This window comes from Chaetodon auriga, chromosome 24 (assembly GCF_051107435.1).
Source record: "Chaetodon auriga isolate fChaAug3 chromosome 24, fChaAug3.hap1, whole genome shotgun sequence".
Taxonomy (NCBI): domain Eukaryota; kingdom Metazoa; phylum Chordata; class Actinopteri; order Chaetodontiformes; family Chaetodontidae; genus Chaetodon; species Chaetodon auriga.
In genome coordinates, this window is record NC_135097.1 from 15,455,325 (window position 1) to 15,475,209 (window position 19,885).

The 19,885-nt window shown below is 42.6% G+C and overlaps 1 protein-coding gene across 2 annotated transcripts in view; it reads right to left on the reverse strand.

Moving 5' to 3' along the window:
• Nucleotides 1–18,803, reverse strand: part of afap1 (actin filament associated protein 1) — a 50,007-nt gene extending 31,204 nt beyond the window's left edge. For both annotated transcript variants that reach the window (XM_076725307.1, XM_076725306.1), the window contains exons 1-3: nucleotides 18,503–18,803; nucleotides 6,737–6,865; nucleotides 5,587–5,669 (exon numbers count right to left, since the gene is read on the reverse strand). In XM_076725307.1, the coding sequence (XP_076581422.1) occupies nucleotides 5,587–5,669; nucleotides 6,737–6,865; nucleotides 18,503–18,539 (249 nt within the window). In that variant the 5' untranslated portion in view covers nucleotides 18,540–18,803. The remainder of the gene's footprint in view (nucleotides 1–5,586; nucleotides 5,670–6,736; nucleotides 6,866–18,502) is intronic.
• Between the last annotated feature and the right edge of the window lie 1,082 nt (nucleotides 18,804–19,885).

Below are 19,885 nucleotides of genomic sequence, written 5' to 3' on the forward strand. Positions count from 1 at the left end.
ATTTCCAATTAAATTTATTGATGATGGGCTAAAAATGTCCATTCTTTGTCTACCAATCACCCGCAGATTCCATTTGGGTCAACAATAAACTGTATTGGTTATCTACCAGACTGCACAAATAGCTTCAATTTTCCCTCGGTGCTTTATTAAGTCACTTCGATCACATCATGTGTCAAGAAAAAAAAAATCCTGGCATTGTAAAAAGCCTTCAAAAGCACTTGAGTGGGGGAAAAAAAGTTGTGAAATAGGTTTTCCATTCGTGGCCCAGTTTCTCAGCAGGGACTTTTTCCAGAGTGTTATAAGTAGGCTGAAACAGTTCTGGCCCCCTAGATTAACCGTGCTGTGGGCATGTGTCACTTAGTAAAGTCTCACTGCTAACTGCAGTTAAGACTTAATCAATCTCCAATTTGCCACTTGTTTGGTTACCCCAGTGACACAGTGTAACGCCTTTCAATATGATCTGTTAAAAAAACCTCATTTCCTGTCTGAAGTCGATGACACAACAGCGCTGATGTCACTGAATGCTTTGCTGTGGTTGACCAAGCCACAGAGCAGGGGAATCCCACTGAGGAATTAAGTTACAATATGTTATATCATATGTTTAAATATGAAAACAGATTCATCTGCACCAGAGCGAGACCAAACCATTCCATGCAACGAACTCCCAAAAGCAAGTCGTTTCTAAAGACACACGAAAGCAGTGCTGATTCAACTCACATTGTGTGACTGGGAGCCAGCTTTTGCTGTGCATGTGATCCGTAGCTCAACACAGTACAGTGACACATTGACTTGCTACAATGTGTTTCCGCTTCAGGCGATGCAACATTTGGTTTGGCAAAATACAGCTGGCCTACATTTATACAAAATACGAAGCTGCTGGTCTATGGCCCCCAACAGGGTACTGATTTGTCATGGCTAACAAGTGAGAAGATGGTGTGTTCAAAGAAGAACGGCCTCCAAACTACTAGTGATACCCAACAAAGCATAAGAGTGCATTTAAACTTTGGGTGTACAGCATTGGCTTTGTGTGAACACAAAGCTGGCGCTGAGACACATATTTATCTTCGAAAGTACATGTGGAGGAGGGGGCTGTCTCATTCAAAATGAGAAGGGGAGGAAATGAATTCCAAATGGGACCCAGACTGCTATGGATAAAGCAATCCGGCTAGTGTGTATACAGTATATCCATCACATGAACACACTTCTGTACACTTCCCGGTTAAATTGCATAGTGAGGGAGGTTCTGCTTGGGGGAAGATGAGGGAGGAGAGGAGGAAGAGGGGCGTTGAGGGGCGGGGAGTGGGGGTGGGAGGGCGGGGGGATGGCACGACTCTCCAACATCAACACAGATGGAAATCATTTGTGTTTCTCAACAAGAGGACTGGTCCACATTCTCCTTTAGCAGAGCCTCGCGCAGCCCATAGGATGCAGCTGATGATGTGACTGAAATACGGACTTAAACGCAACTGGAGCAGAAAGCATTAGCACTAAAACAAACAGCAAACAGGCTCTGCTGGCACCCGCTTAAATGTGAGGATCTGCTTCTTGTCCGGACTGTCAGTTGACATTTAGACAAAAGATTATTTGCATTAATTAATTATAAGAATTTATGTTGAAGATATTCACAAATGAGAATTACCATTAGCTGCATTCCATGATGCTAAATCTGCCTCCAGGCATGGCCTAGCAAGCACGTTGATGGATGATTTTCAATCTATTGGAAAGCTGGTGGATTTATTTATTCTGTTAAAACTTCCTCAGCATTGCATGCTCTTTCAAAAACTTGAATCTAAGCATTTTAGTCAGAAGTGATGAAAGGTAAACGCCTGGGTCCAGGCGTCCTGTAAGTTAGGGAAACAGTAACTTTGAGCTTAGTATGGTGAGAAGTCCGACTGAGTCGAAAGGCAAACAACTGTTACTGTTTTCCTGGTGGATGTTCAGTAATGCGGCTCCGTTCTCCATCTGGATGCCGATTTGTTTGCTTCGCTGCAGCTTAATGGAAACACACATAATTTACATTTTATTTTTCAGGACTTTTGTTCAAACTACTCGACAGCTGGATGGAAACCATGCTTGTGGCTGAGGCACTAAGCTCGTCGATGACAGGAACGTATTTCATGCCAAAGATGAAAGAGCGATATTAGTGGAGCATAAATCTTGGATTTGAAAAGAGACAGAAAGAGAAAGAGAGAGAATCTTTCTCTTTTTCTGTCACACTTAACGGTCATTACGGCCTAATTAGAGCCAGAGCTTTATTTTCTGTGTGCTTAAATACATGGTTGTATTTGTGCGAGTGTGGCATTTCACACATTGTAAAGTGGTGCAGTGATTATTCAAGTGAGTTATGAGGTGAGACGTGTGGAGAGGATCAAACTGACTCGAGAAGAAAGAAGCTCACTTCGCATGAGGGCCTTTGAGCATGACAACACCAGGAAGAACAAACCAATCAACAGGTTAATCAATGAACTTCTGGCCACCATAAAGATGCATTACAATAATCATGAAAAGGGTTGGCAAAGTGATACTTTTAACACTGTTTTTAGGCAAGCATTTCTCTTTTTTTGATATCTTATACATATTAGAGACACACACACACACACACACACACACACACACACACACACACTAAGAGCAGCTCAGTCTGAGGTCGATAAAAAACACTATTCGATGGCTGTCCATCTGATTAGTGGATACTCTGCTGATCACTAAGGACATTAATGTTTGTGTTTGTATTTGTGTGTGTGTGTGTGTGTGTGTGTGTGTGTGTGTGTGTGTGTGTGTGTGTGTGTGTGTGTGTGTGCCTGTGCGTAAGCCAGTTAGTCTGCCCTTGGGAAACAAGTCTCTTCACCCAGCTACACAGCAGTTCATACACACCATCTCGCTGTTTCCTTTTGTTTATAACCAGTGTCACACATGTGACTCTCATGCCCCGCTATGAGATAGGCTGACTGTCCCGAGGCAACACTGTCAAGTTTGAGGAACACAAAGAATGTTTTGCAAGAAAGCAAATGCTTGAACAACAGGCTTAGTGGTGTGATCTTGAAAGAGCTAACATGTACATGGAAAAGCGGTTTATTATGCCATTAATTGCACTAAACACTAAACAATTAGCATTGCAGCACATGGCCAGAATACTACTCTAACTAATTATTCCTTTTACAACAGTAAGTAATCAAAATGGCTGCCATAGCTTTTCGGGTTGATGGCTAAAGCTGCAGGCTCTCAGTCTTGCAGAGTGTGTGTTGGTTTGGCTCTGCACTGATCCTTGACGGGTCGCAGACAGACTGTGGCCAAGGCTGTCTCGTCCTCCTCCAGTCTTCCATCAGATCTCTCGTGTCTATTTATTGTTCTTACTCACCAACAGTAACTCCCAAATGATGCTTTATAAAATATACTATCCTGCAAATTAACTGCATGCAAACCTGACTAAATACGGTGCGCACTAAATCTTGCTCTTCTTTGTTTCTCAAACTCATTTTTTATCCATTCTCACAGGCTGAAATTTATGTAATTTAAAGTAATGGAAAGTGGAGGGAGGGAGTGGACTGGATTTTTTTTCTCTCTGCCTGGACAGCTTATCCAGAGGTCAGTGTGGAAATGTGATGAATGGTAATTTCAGAGCAGAGAGACAGCAACAGAGAGACAGAGAGCTGGAACAAAATGAAAGACAGTAGCCGGGTTTCCATCCAAGTATATTTATGAAAATTGTACTTTGCTGCTGTTATTCTGCACATCCTGCACATTTGTTAGTTTCAGATATTCTTACAATATATATAGGCTATATTTCCACTTGTATGTTTTATGTACTATATACTATACTGGGCCGATTTGAGCAAAATTTGATAGGTCGGATTGAACTGGTGACTGGCTCCGTTTTAACACCCGGTTTGGCAAAATCAGCTGAGCTCTGACGGTAACGAATCACTTACCCAAAAGTCCGAAAGACTGCAAAAGTTACCGCAAAGACGGGAACAAAGGTCAGAGCCGAAAAGTGGAAAGACACCACTCCTCCTCTCGCATCTAGTTTTCCAGGAAACCCTCGGCTGTGATTTCCAGACACACACTGGGGTCACCGGAGGAGGCTGAGGCTGTGGACTGGTTCTAATTACAAACTGCACTGTAAGGCCTTGTGCCTCAGTGTGTTTTCGTGTGTGTGCGTGTGTGTGTGTGTGTGTATGAGAGGATGTAGAACAAGGTGTTGTGGCTTGTTGTTATGGTGAGAAGGCTTTGCGAGCCATCGCAGCCACCTGCTTTCCATCAGAGGCATCTGCTCCAACACTAAGGAGACACACACACACACACACACACACAGCCCTACCTCACGCTGGGTCTCTTTCCACATGCGTGCTCCTAATATCACTCCCAACATCATCACACACACGCACAATTACCATAGTAGAGATGCTGCAGTCCTCAGTGTGTGCGACAGGAAAACATATTGAAGCCATGACCAGCCTTCCTACTGCTTAACAAGAGGCTGTAAAAACACCCTCAAACACCTCGCACACGGCTTCCACGTTCCACTCTGTGACTAAATGTGACATTCATGTGACCGAACAGCTCCGAGGGGCGTTTGCACGTGACTATTGGCGCGCTGCTTCACACCAGTACCGCATCACCAAGTTCCAAAAACTGTCAAGTGCTGAAAGGCAGCGAGAAATGCTGGCTAAGATATGCATTGTATTGTAATTAGATTACCTATTTTCTGATATAAACATTAATTCAGCCAATTTCTTCTGCAGCTGCTGGGGTTTACGTTCCAGCCAGATGTGACTGATCCACACTGACAAACCCAGCTCTGCTTGATTCTGTCTTTTCTAATCTTCCACACATGAAAGTGTTGAAATCCAAACGGACATGACTTGAAGACTGAAAATGATCAGTCAACCCACTCTATGACGCAGGTCTCACTTCAAAGCTGGCAAAATGCAGCATTTGGCAAAACAACCTTGACCCAACGTCTAATTTCTAACTTGCTCCGGAGTCTCCGACTGCATCTTTGCAGCCTTCATTTCACAGTCATCATCTCCACGACCATGACCACGAGATGTGGCTGAAAGCTCTGGAAAAAGCGAGGAAGCAGACCTTCAGTCAAGATTATTATGTCAAACTAATACATGCTTTCAACTTTCACATTCTTCATGCAGGGTGGTGAGTTTCCCCAGCTCTCATTTTCATTCCTGTGTGTGTGCTACATCTGCTGTTTCCCAAACGAAGCCGCCATGAGAATGTGTTGCATGCCTGCAAAAATCGCACACAGAGCCAGATGACCTGCAAGTCACTCGCAGTACATCGCTCCAATCAGAATTTGTCAGCAGGAGTTGTCAAAATTTCGGCACCACAGCAGCTTGGATGAGAAAGACCTCTGTTCGGTCAGTCAAAGCACGTCTTGGTCATAATGCAGTAACACAATCAGGTGTGTTTACGTGCAACAAAAGAACAGATACGATAAGATAAGAGGAAAGTGAAACTGAGCGCGAAGGTTCACGGTGATAACACGGTCAAGTTTCCAGATTTTCTTTCCAAAAAGTTGCCTGTGTTGAACGTAACTCTTCAGTTTATGTTGGAGGCACTGTGAAGTCTTACCAGCCAGGGGTGAGGGATCTCAGGGAGGGGCATCTGAGGCGGGGCTGGCAGACCACTGTGGATCTCTGACTTAAATGAAGGCTCTGGGAAGGAGGAGCAAGTAACAGAACATGAGAGAAAGTTCCTCACTATACTGTAAATATTCAGCGGGCATGAGGACGAGGCACTTTGAGAGATTACATGTTTTAAATTTCAGTAGCTGCAACTGGAAAAAAAAAAAAGGCTGCACTTTGGCTCATTGGCATTAAAAATGGAACCCAGTGAGGATTTTTTTTTCTGTCTGCACAAGAATGTACTTATGTTGCATCATGCCGTCCACAAGACCTTAACTGAACTGAGAAAAGGCTGAAGACTTTCAAATACTGTATAAGCCGATACGTCTGCTAATATAGACCATAACTGAAATCATTTTAATGAGTGATGGTTTGAAATTGAAGTTTCCATTTGTACATGAGGGTAAGGTCTGAGAAATGTAGTACTGTGAAAACACAGTATCGTCAAAATTACAATGAAAATAAAAGCACTTCCACAAAACAAATAATCAAATCAAATCTAAAATTACAAACTGACCTTTTCCATTATGAATTTAAGTCATAATTTTAACTCGATTTTGATCAAATTATTTGTAATTTTATTCAATTAAACAATTGGCATCCATAGACTTCCATAGCCTCATAATCACTTTGGTGTTTTGTACTGTTTCAGCCCATTACAATATTTACATATGGAAATTCCAGAATGCATAGAAATCAGAAACTACAGCAAAATATCTCCCTGAGATCCTTCTTTAACCTCGGAAGAATTCTGCCAAACACCAGGAAAAATAACATATAGAGACAAGAGAGTAACACTCCTCACTGCAAATATGAGGATGATAATCATCACATTTAAGGAGATAAAACAATTACCCAATCTGTCTCCACCTCGATAACTTTAAAGATTCAAACATTTCAGCTGTGAGACCTCTTCCCAGAAACAATCCTGGTGACTCAGGATAATCCAAAATCCTTTATTTACACTGACAGTGAGCTCACATCTATCCAAACTGTCTGCACGTGAGAGCTCTGAATGTGCCAACAAGTCAGCGACGTTAAGAAAAAGATAACGGTTTCTGAGGAAGCTAATGGTGCAGTGCGTCTCGTGATCTCACCTTTGTCTGAGAGGACTCTGTGGAGGATGTTGGAAAGGTGCATCTTCCTCTCTCGAACCCCGGCGCTCAGATACTCCCTGTCCAGCAGGTCAAGGAACAGACGCAGCTCACACACCAACTCCTCCATTGCTGCAACACAAACACAAACATAAATATTCAGGGATGCCGTTATTAGTTCAGGCACTGAAGACATTAATTACATCTGTCACTATATACACAACAGCTCATGAACAGCTGGACACATGGAAAAAATGCTACAAGGAAGTCCAACAGGCAACGAGCTGTCATATGATCAGACAAGTTGTAAACAAACCAACAGTTTGTGGAGATTATCTAAACATTCAGTTCATTCCAAGAGGAAAGGCTCAGGTCCAAGTGAAGTCACTATAAGTCAAGTTGCCAGTTTTTGATTATGTTATGTCCAAAGTCATTAAATTCAAGCCTTGAGTCAACACCTCTCTGCAGCGGGTTGTTCCAGGAAGTCAGCGTGTAAACTCCACAGTTAACTCGGCGAGCACAAAGTTCTTATTTCTTGTTGTAATACACCAGAAATACCCTTTAAATCGGTGTCAACAACCAGTATGACACAAGAGCGCGAGAGCAAGGTGCAAACCTACAAACTACACCAGAAACAGACACCCTTGCTCATTCCTCAAGCCTAATTAATTAATTAATCCTAACGTACGGTATGTTTTTGTTGAAGCAATTTGGAAAGTCTTTCAAACAGAAACTGCACAAAAGCAAAACACAGTTACATAACAGACAAGTGGGCAGCCAGGTAGAGATGGAAAACAGAGCTTTCAGTCAGTCCATCAATCATAAAGCAAACAGTGCCTCTTCCACAGCAGAGACCCAGCAGGCTGAAAGCTGCTCGGCAGGGTCAGAGCAGGCAACCCACCTGACGGGCACGCTGCAGCTGAATTACAGCTGCTGGTGGAAAATACACCGCAGGCTCCCCACACAGGGCAAAACAATCAAGAGGGAAACCAAATATAGCAAGAAGTTGAGGTATGCGTGTGCAGTCTTTCACTGCAGACCCTTATCAGAGGGCTTGTTGTGATACGGACGGCATCACATTGTGTTCATAAGGGTGACTCGGAGCTGCCACGCTCTGCACAGCAATGTAGAGGTGTTCAGATAACAGGCACCTTTCCCAAAGTGGGGACCCTGACCTGTTTTGGTGCAACTCAAGCTTACTGTCAACAACTGATTGCATCGAAGGTGACGACATCACACTGCAGATTGAAGGGGCCAGAGGACTTAATGCTGATACGCTTATTTTATTTAACATCTGCGAGCTCAGAAACAACTGACTATACATGAAACTTCTTAGTGTTGTTGTGGTATTTAATTGCTCCTTTAAGCATTTTAGCAGGCAGATGCTTGCCCACATATAAGGGCTTCAACTCAGGCCAACATTTGCAGCGAACGATACATACTAGGTTGACAGCATGCACCCCCAGCTGATGACGTGTATCAAAACACAGACACCTATTGTTTTATATAAGCTGCTGCATGCACTCAAGAGGTATGTGAGAAAATCTTTAATCTTACTTATTACTCATGAAGCACTTTTTTTTTAAACAAGAATTATAGAGCTCTAACATGCAGTCATAAGTCGAGGTTCCACAGAAGTTGAAGCCCTCACCCCCCGCCAGGCCAGCTGTGATATGTTCAGGGTCTTTACATAATCATAGTAAATCAGCTCAGCCAACATTTGGGCTAGACGCACAGGAGGGTGTACTGATTTGACCCAAGTGCTAAATGTCCCAGCAGTCTAAAACTAAACCGTGCTCAGGTTAGGGATTCGAATGCATCACTGAGTCTCTTCGGCAGGGACTAGATGTTCTTGCTCCTTTACGCCAGGTACGATGACGCAACAAACCTCTTATATCTCCTCCAAAACATGTCCAAATACCAGATCTGATCACAATTTACTCAGCCTATCACACAGGTATCTACGCTTAAACAACAGCAGGTGAGACTGCTGGTAGCTGGCACATGATGGGGGAGATTCATCCCAAACCTTTTCATCAGAGCATCTCAGTGTTTTGACAATAAATTCTGTAAGAGCCGTGTAGGTTTCCAATGCAACCATAACTCATATTCATTGTGGCAGCAGAGGTTCAGCTATTGGACAGCAGCTCTGAGGCTGGACAGGCAGCCGTTTTCACACATTCCTCACATAATCTGATTATCCTACAGGAGAGGGAGTGAGGTATGGAAGGAGTGATGGTAGAGTCCAATGAGGAGGAACAAGGGAGAGGGAGTGAGAGTTAAGCCAGCCAGGAAAGAGGAGGCAGTGCTCAGAGAAGAGTTAGATAAAAGGAGAGATGGATGGTGGAGTGATGTGGAGACAAATGGAGAAGAAAGAAAGAAAATCAGTTGTTGTAATTGATGTCTAACGTGTATCTATGTTTTTATCTTTTTGAATATAGCATTCACAGAAGTAGACCATGTGCAATCTCAGAACTCATCCGCTATCATCTGACAAAGAATTGGCCTCTGGGGGCAACATCCAGTGATTTGGGATTTCCGGTGTAGCCAGCAGATATCTAGATAACAGATAATGGATGTCCGGCTTGTTGTTTGCAGTCCCATTAGCAACTTGACTTTCAAACTTGGCAACAACTCAACATTTTGCCCGATCTCTATCAACAGATGCCTGCATATAAATGCAGATTTAAAAAAAAAGCTTGTAAAAAGCTAAACTGTCATAAGACGATAGCCTACGTAACACGGATAACAGGGACAGTTTATCTGCACACAACCAGACCCCACTCAAACAGGTGTTTCTGGGGCATTCCACAACTTTCCCCGACTTTCATCGGCCCTGTCCCAACTTGTCTGAAATGAGTTGCTGGACTGAAATTCAAATTCAGCATATGAAACTGAGGAGGTCAAACATTCATCATGTTCTCTTTGTACTGCTCAGCCCTAATAACTTGTAGGAAAGATGGCCAAAACTACAAAACCATCCAACGTAATAACCAGAGTTATCCATTTAAGAGCCACTAAGTCATCCGCATTCATTGAACACTATTACCTCTAATAGCAGCAACAGTAAGAGCACTTAACAGCATCACATCATCACAGTGCTTTGGAAGCATCTTTAACCTTCACGGTCAGATGGACGCATCATCAATCATGTCAACCAGTCCGTCAGCCTCTATTTAAAGGAGAACAATTTCTCAAAGCAGACACACACCCCCACTGTAAAGCTGCTCGCTTCACGCACGCACCCTCCATCACTTTCACCGTGCCTGTTTTTATACTACACCGAGAACAGCCAAGCGCTCTTAACTGCTCCATTTACTGTCTCACAGAGCTTTGTGCAACCTGTGCAATGCTTTACCTCTACTGGGGTGGTCAGAGAAGTCTGTGTGTGCGTGCATGCGTGTGTGTGTGTGTGTGTGTGTGTGTGTGTGTGTGTGTGTGTGTCATTAAAACCTAAAGCAAGCTCTCTAGATCACCAAAGACGGCGAGGGAAAATGAAGTGGCACGGAGCGAGGAGGACCACCCTCAAACAAGGCCCGAGGGCGAGCAGAAAAGTACCTCGTCGTGCAAACAAACCACCCACGCCCTTTCTTAAAAAAACCCACTCCTGTCTCTCTCCCTGTCATTCAACTCCCTCCTTCACTTCCATTTTCGTTAAGTCTTCCCCTCACTTTGTTCACTTCCAATGCAGTGGAATTTATTGCATACTTTGAACAGTGGAAATCCATTTTTTTCTGATTCGAAACTCAGTTGTCTGACATTTCTAAACACGTGTCACACATATACTTTCAATTCTATTTACCTGACGTGTATTTTTAGCAGTATAATTTGCCTCTAACCACATTTGCTGTGTCGACACTATGCTTGCATGACAAATGAACCAAAAAAAACAATTAATTCCCACACACACAAACACATACAAACCCACTAAAAACACCTTGACAGGTCAGAGGGATGTTTTCACTGTGAGCTATTCACACTTCCCGGAGCTCAGAACAAAGGGGGCTTTCCTGGTTGAGGTGTGTGTGTGTTTGTGTGAAGCACCGGGGTCATGTTCAGGTCTCGCAGAGAACTTCAGACCCTGAGGCTCCAAAGTTGTTGTTAGTACAAAAATGCTTAGCCAGGTTAGCGGGAGGAGGGTTTTGTGCCCTCTTCCCAGAATACAGCTGTTGTGATTGACAGCACACTGACAGATGCTGTCCCACTTACTGTGTGTGTGTGTGTTTCAGGTGCCTGTTTCTTGTTACCAACAGTGTCTTTAACACTTCAGGGATGTGTTTAGTCTGGGAATTTGACAAGCTTTCAGGTCAGGATCTGTCTCCACACACACACACACACAGGCTTAAAAGACATAATTTAAGCATCAAATATCTGTGGTTTTACAGTCACACACACACATCATTAAAGTAAATCCAGTTTCTCTCACTGAGTTAACACATTGGGTTTTCTCTTGAAAATGTCTTCCCTGCTAATTACAAGCCATCTTCGTCACAAAGCCATGCCTCTCATCGTCTGTCATCAAGGGCTCTTGTCAGTTTACTTGGATAAGTGAGGGTTTACAAACATATGACGGTCTGTGAGATTTGGGCGGGTCTGCCACCTCACAACGCCAAAATGAACGCCCATCAGTTCGCATTTTCTTAATGAAAAACAAAAAGCACCCACTTTTGTCAGTGTCATAACTAGAAACAGAAACAAATGTTATTTAAATAGTTCTATTTAAAACTTCAGATCGTGCCTCATAACCATCAACTGTATTGTCTGTTCATGCAAACAGAAATCATGTGAGCATTTATGTTGCAAATTATGTAAAACGTAAACAAAGACAGACTAATGAAACGCAGCTCAAATGTCGCCCAAACCCGCAGTGCTGACTGATTCCATACTGACTATCTCGGCATGATGGGAACCCTGGTGGCAAAAAACCCAAACCATATGCTATACATTCAAAATAGAAATAAAAATAAATACATTACTAAGGCTTAGAGCTATATAGCAACATGCTTCTTATGTCCCTTCAACATGGACACATCCGAAGCAATCTGCACTAGAACACCAATAACATACCAAATAATATCATGGCGTAAGGATAAAAGACATTTAAATGCGTTAAAAACAACCCTGAAACCAACTCAATCTGATTGTGGTGACAAATACAGGAAATCATCTTTATTTCTTCATGCATTTCCATGCAAACATGTGTGTTCATGTGCTTATTTTTGGAGTATAATTAGGGGACACAATTTCTTACAGTGAAGCAACATCTTCAAATCCACATTTGAAGACAGATCAGAAGACGGCGTGTCATCTCTATGGCATGCAAAACCAGATCAAATTAAACCCTAACATTAAGTCTGTTTGGGAAACTAAAATAGGCACCACAGGATGTCCAGGTAGCAATACTTGTTCCACTTCTAAACCGGGGAACCTGACGTGCTTCTCTGTTGGAGGTGGCAGAAACCTCCCGAAGGTGCAACAGACTGATGACGCAGCCAACAGATGCATGAGAGGCCAAAGCATTTAATGAGCCAACCACACAATCATCTTCGGTGAGCACTTTCTGTGGTTCTGGGAAACTTAATTGCATTGTGGGCTGAGTGTTACAGTAAGATGGTGGTTTTTTGTTAATTGAGGTTGGCTTATGGTCTGGCATTGTCATGGTTACTGCCTCCAGTGAGCCACCAAAACAAAGAAGGCACATGAATTACATAAGTGCCTTCACACACACTCACGTACAAAGTTTTATGAGTGAAAACATATTACGTTTACAACACTGACAAATATGACAGCTGTTGCATATAGTAGGAGAATTTATTAAACTATTGTCCGTCTGAACTATTCCAGCAAAAATCCGATCTATAGCTGAAACAGTCTAGTCTTAGTCTCTTAATCCACTGAAATGACTCCATTGTTTCAGATGTTTAACGGAGCAAACATGCCAAATATTCAGTAGTTCAAGCTTCTCAAATGGCCCGAATTGTTGTTTTTCTCTGTTTTATACATTTATATATGGAATATCATTGTTGATGAAGACCATGTGACCATGTGTGACACACCATGTGTGAAAGGTCCAGAAAAGCTAATGAGACCTTTTTCATCCTTTTGACCAACATTAATCTTGTTCAGCTTTTAAACCACAAACAGACAAGAAGTCCTTATACGATGAAGATTAAGTGATAGGACTGAAAGCAGCATCTGCATGTGGTTGTCTCAACTCTGTATGTTTGGGTTTTTGATTCCTGATCAAACAAAAGAAGACTTTTGTACATGTCGTCTCATTTTTATGATGACTCAAAAGCTTCTTGCGCACTTCTTTTTGTCTCAGAGTCTACACATTCTACTATAGTGGGAAAAAAGCCATATAGATTGGTACACTTGGTTAGCACTGCTGGTGAATAGTTGAGAAAGTCATGCAATATTACATTTAGTCGTAAATGTTTCAGAAAGGTTTTGTGAAGCCTCGACTTGGACGAACACCAAGAGAGAGGGAGAGTTATGAACAGATCAGAGGACGGGCGATGCTGCATTAGTTTATGATGAAAGACAAGCTGTCTCGCTCTCTCCCCATTTCTCAGGTCTGTAATTATGAGGTTTGTGTGTTTTCTTCGTTCCATTGGACGTGCCAAGCGAACATCACAGAGCGGGGCTGATTGCTATCGAACAGTACAGGTGGTTTACCGTACGAGCAGATGTTTCCCTGACCACAAATACACATCTGTAAAACCCTGAAGGGTTAGAGATGGAGGGATAGAGCAGTGCTGATGGAGGTTTACAGAAGATATGAGAGAGGAGGAGGAAATAGGGTGAGAAAAGAGGGACTGTCCAACAGCTAAAGGCAGTTTGCGGACAGCGATGAAGCTCCCTTTGGTATCTTTTTTAAAAAGATAATTAGAGGGTGCTCAGCTAAAAACCACAGGCCAAGGAAAGGGAGATGGGGTAAAGGGGAGGAAGTGTACAGAAGCTCCAGCTCTGGGATTCTATCTTCTAGTGGGAATGGAGGACATGTGGTTTCCTTGATTGGACTGGGAATGGTAGCTGCATGGGTGTGAGAAATGAGTGTCACTTTGTACAGATTTTTTTCATTAAGTGAGTTTCTGGAAGTTGCAAAGCCATCATGAGATCATTCACTCATCCAGTGATGACACAGCGAAATAACCCAGATATAAGCAGGGCACTGGAATAACTACAAATCTACGAATGCATCGTTCTGATCGACCAGATAGATGTCAGTACATCAGGTGTCGACCGAATGAACCCAGTGAGATCCCAATTCATCAACTGACAGAAAATGGATCAACGATTATGATTTGCATCTTTATCTTTATTTTACTTTTTAATGTTGCTGTCATTGCAGAGCAATGCATCCAACCTGAGACTTTGTAAACATACATACCCAAGCCTGAGAAAAGCCTGAGATCTGCAGGGACAAGTCAGTCTTAGCACAGACTGAATAGAACCGGCTTAACACTCGCTCTTCAGTTCTAATGCCAGTAGTGTCTTATCTTCAGATGCTCAAGAGTTCTGACAGTGACTGATAGCTCCAAGCCTTTTCATCTGTCAACCCCCATTATATCCTGCCCATAGTACTAGACCGCAGTGCACTCCCAGTACTGGACACACCCATATGGGCATCTGTTTGTGTAAGCGCATGTGGCCAAAAGACAGATCCAAACACAAGTCAGAACACCACGTAATAACATGGAACTTACACATGCAGACATGTTATATGCTCACAAGTGTACCCATTAGTCCCAACCTACTCCTCAGCTCTACCTTAGTTGTTGTTGTTCGTGTTGTTGTTGTTGTTGTTATTGACCCTTCATCTGACAGATCTCTTGCTGTGTGAACCTTCACATAATTCTACATCAACCCCAGGAGATTAGCTTGTCAACACCTCGCCCCATCACGACAAGCCACATATGCAGTTTTGGTTTTGTAGTCCTAAAAGCTTTGTCCAAGACATACAGAAAGCCTAACGAGCTAAAAGGCTCATCCTATTACTACTATAAGCCTATTAAAGACGCCTGGTGAGGCTCATCAGAAATGATCCCCTCTTAATGGACCTACATTACCAAGGTAACATCAATTCCAAGATTAAATAGAATTATTTCAAGTGTTAGTTTTACATTTTGAAACCGGAGTCCAAACGTAAATGCTTGGTTAATGATGTTAAATCAGTAGGCCAGTTTGCAGTGGTGTTTAATCCATACGTGGGGCCCATGATTGCCATTACAGAAATTTTGTGATTCCATCAATGTTTTCTGCATCATATCATTCGTGGGGCCCTACGATATGAAGCTGTCCTATTGGGTGTGCATCATGGTATTTAGAATTGTGCTCGAGCTTGGCCCGAGATCCCCATCTTTCTCCCTGTGTTTTTCCAGATGGATATTGACACGGGCAAGGCTGGGAGGGCTATGATTAGTCTGCCCGAAATTTAAGTCTCTGTTCACTCATGCCATCTTACTGACAGGTCGGCTTTGGAGGGAAGGAGGGAGAGATTAGAAACTCATTTATCCTCATCTCTCTTCTCCACTTCTGGGATCCACCCCCCCCCCCCCCCCCCCCCCCACTACCACCACCACCACTACTATGAGAAAGGAGGGGCTCACATATCTGACACATGAAAGCTTTTAAAGTTAAATCATCATTGGGGCTAATAGGCTTTCTGAATGAGGTGGAGAGGGAAAGCAACCCCCAACTCTAAAGCAAAACCAAATGGGCCAAGTGGGCCAGAACGGTGACAACATGTACCCCTTCTGACCACATCACACACGCCCCAATTAATTGCTTGTCAACTCAGGGTTTCTGTGAGGAAAGCTGCAATAATAAATAGTAATGAACACGTTAAACACTTGTGCATTTTTGCCCCCAAAACATGGCACCCTGTTAAGCAGAGGAGCCCTTGAGCAAGGACTTGCTGAAAGGGATCCTTAACTCAACTCAAGTATCTTGCTGTGTTCCCACCACCAGCTTGAGTCGAAGGGGAGAGAAAAGAAAATCAGGGTCCAACAGACCAGTACATGAACTGGGCTTAAACATTTTGTTTGGATGGCAACCAATTCATTTCAATGGAACCAATAAGACTGTTGAGGCAGAGTGAATTTGGGCAGACAATTTTGCAGAGTTCATGTTTGGGAACATTGACATTATTGACCCACAGATCAACACATATTTCACAAGGTCGTGCTACTGAATTTCCCTGCCTACTTTGAGGTAAGACTGCACCCCTGATTTCACATGATAGACAAGGTACCGACATTCTGATTGGATCAGAACATACTATTACCTACTACTATTATCACTAGTATATTTATGAGCATGGAAATAGTTAAAAGTGAAACTATGTTGTGATTAGAGGCTTCAGAATTTAAAAAAAGTCTTTCCCTCTATAAGGTATTTTCCTGATTCCTATAAATGTAAGAAAATAAAATCTGTACATAACTGGGTAAACTAGGTTTACCATGTACTACATACCTACACATAGGCCGTCTTAAACTCAACACTAGTTAAACACTTATCCAAATCCAAAACCAAAACATGATCTGCTACATTCTCATGTGCTGCTGAGATGTGATTACAACCCGTCTACACAATGGATGTCTGTCAGAACCAAACCAAATGCCAGGCAGAGAAGCGCCACTGGGCTACCTGATACCCTGCAGCTGCTAGAAGAGGTCCTGTTATTGAAGGACTCCGTTCACTGCTGGAGAAATTAGAGATATGGAGCATTTGCGTTGTCATTCCAGGATCATGTTAGAAAACCTCTGGCAACAGTGTGGAGTTACCCCAATGTTGACCTGGACTGTGTAATATCTGACTGGGCACTGGCAGCTTTAGTTGAGCTGGGAAATCTGATAGAAAATAAACTAAGCAGATGAACAGCTATGCTTCTAATAACTTTAATTTACAGAGCTGTTCAGGTGGATCCCATTAGCATTCAAGTGGACACAGAGGTCGAATCCAAAACCAGAACGGTGGTCAGACTGAGTTACACTGACTGAGTTAGGCCTACCTTTTTCCTGCTTGTGGATACTAGCAAGTCCAGAAAGTTTTTATTGTTCAAATCAAGGCCATGTGGGGACAAGGACAGAACCCCTGGCTTTCCATCTCACAGGTCAGCCAAAGCTATAAGGTGAAGAGTGTAGCTCCATCTGTAGCTGGCGGCAGAGATTTAATTTAAGAACTGGACTGATTCCTTATTTCATTTTTCAGTGAAGCATGCAAGATAATGTGTTGTTGATGTATCTGGATCTGTTGTCTAGCAACGATGAGGTAATGAAAACCAGACTGTGTTTTAAGGTCACAATGCTAGAAAACAAGGGATGAGATTACATAACAGTGGGCTATGTCAAAAAGCTGAAATGATAAAACAATATACAAAAAGCTGACGTTAGCAGCAGCTAGATGCCTTTCAAGTGAGTTGCTGCACAATACGTCATAAAGGGGGTATGTCAGGATATAAGATTATGACAACTTGAATGCAGAAAGAGAGAAAACATTAGTTTTCACATTGGAGGGTCAGTGAAGGTAAAGGAGGACATCCACTCTGTTAAAAGATGCTGCCATTTCTGTTGTTTTGTTGCAGTGAAATTCCCAGATGAAATCTAACCTGAGCACTATCTAACAAAGCATATTCTTCAGTGTGTTATGCAAGCTTTCATAACTCCTGTTAAGAATATGATCATTCCACCAAATTCTGTGGTAGGTAGCAGCAATGAGCAGCCTTAACTAAGCCAACAGTTTCAGTTTAATCAGTCTAAGTGCTACATGGAATGCAGAGCTTAAAGTTTTAGCCCCTTAAGACAGAAGTCCCAAAAGCTCCTGCTCCACATTTATGAGGCATGCATTCTTGCATAAAGTAAAGCCACCTTAAATTACCAGATGATTGAATGGAGTTTGGCATGAAGTTCATTCTGCATAGACACTTGACAACCAACCACAACCCCAATGACACTGTCAAGAGCCAACTGTCTCTCCACAGTCTCTGGTCCTTGACTCCCTCCCTCTGACCCCCCCTTCCATTCTGCTGCAGAACTAGCCCACCTTTTATAAACATTGCTCCACTTTTTATTGCTGACACTCACCGCTGGCTCCTCTAGTTTCTACACACACACAAAAAAAGTTTGTTCTATCAGCACACTGTTGACAAAACAGCATCTGGGAGTCGCGTGGATGTGCTCTAAATGAAGCTTCAGCCAATGTAATATATTCAGGGCGCGTGGGTGTGCGCGCGTGCGGATGTGCGCGTGTGTTTGGAGCGATGATACTGCATCATACTACTAATCCCATCATATTAACAAGCATGTAATAATACTGAGACTACAGCAATGTTATAATGAGGTTTTGTATTCAAATCATTACTTCTGACGCAAAATGCCATTTGAATTAGACTAAGTATTACAGTACATGGAAGAAAAATGACCTTCCAGCACAATTAGAGGATTCAAAATAGAAAAGGTGCTATGACAAATGACTAAACCAAAGCCAAACCAACGCCGTTAGCGACTATTAGCCAAACAAACGAGGTGGGAATATAGAGTTAAGGTGCAAATGGTCACTACGAACTCTACGCTAGCAGCTCATGAAAAAAACACACTTTCGTAGGTGTATTTTGGATATCACGCGGATGCTCCGTAAAATGCAGCATAGTTGCCACTGTAATCTCTTGACACGCGCTTTAATCACCTTGTACAGCAGCCAGCCATCAACTACCAACTGTACAGTGATTTTTCGAGGTCAGAAAAAGCCCCAGGTTGAGCCACTCACCCCTGTTGGAAGTGAACAGAACAGGGTCGCTCCTCATCGTGAAGTCAAACTCATCTAATCCGCCCAACGACACACAGGAGCAGGCGCGTGCCCAGCGGCTCCCCGGCAGCAGTAAAATCCACACGAAGAGACTTAAAACCGTTTGTGTCTTCACTTTTCAACCTCCACTTATTCCTTTTCTACCGGGCCGGCCACTGAAACGTCTCTCTTTTCCTTTCAAACTTTTTCTCCGGATCTTTCTACTCCTCCTCCTTCCTTTCCCTTCTTTCCTCCTCCCCTCTTCTTCTCCAAATGACTCTCTATCCCACTCGCTCTCCCTCCTGCAAACTGCCTGCATGGATGGTTAGGATGCATTTAAAAACAATCGGAAACTAGGGAACTTCACCCGATTTATGGATTTACCACTTTACCGCAATTTTTATGCTTTACTACTACATCAAGTCGTTCTTGTAGCCCACTCTGTTAAAAAAAAAATGTAGTTTACAATGGAGACATGTGATATATATAATATAATACCATAACTAATATAATGTAACATATTTGAATTGTGCAAATTAATGTTATTGATAATTATAGTAATAGTACAAAAACAATAACACCAGCTGCAAACAATAACAAGTCTGTCTGGTTTGGATTTTTTTTTCTTCCTCATTCTTTCCAATACAAGAAAATAGATGGTTCACTTCAGTGCAGGCTCTATCTAGCTATGGCACATGAACTGCACAGTTTTTCAAATTGAGATTTACCTGAATGCACTTGAATGCAGCATTTTCACTCCTCATGAAAAAAAGACGGCTTTCAGAATCTCAGAGAGCTGGGACTTCCTAACTCCAGAGATCTTGCTGGTTACACTATTTTTCATTTCTTTATTCAGTTCAGTCACAGCTAGACACATATCCATTTTCCCACTATATCAAAACCTAAACTACTCCACTGAGACCATACTTTATAGTAGCAGTCTTAAACAATGACTTTTCAGAAACAGGAAATCTCCTTCAGTCATGTTCAGGTGATTAATAACTGCACTAAGGCTTTGACCTGTGACCTCTTTACAATTCTTGTAATTTTGATGATCTACACATTGAAGTTGAGTTCACTTTTGGACACATTGGATGTTATTCTGGAGTAAATCATGTAAATGCAAATGACTCTGCAAAACTCCTGCACTGTTGCCACAGTTTGGGCTATCAACATCCTATAACCTCAAATCCTATAACCTCAAAATGCCTTAAGATTGGTCTTAGCCAGTTTTAGTCAAGCACTGCCACATACGGGCGAGATGGGCAGAAACAATAAAGGAGAGTAAGAGGCTAGCTTTCCTAATTATACCCCATTACCATAAGCTGCTGATTCCCCCCATCCCCAGGGGCAAGAGCCAGTCTG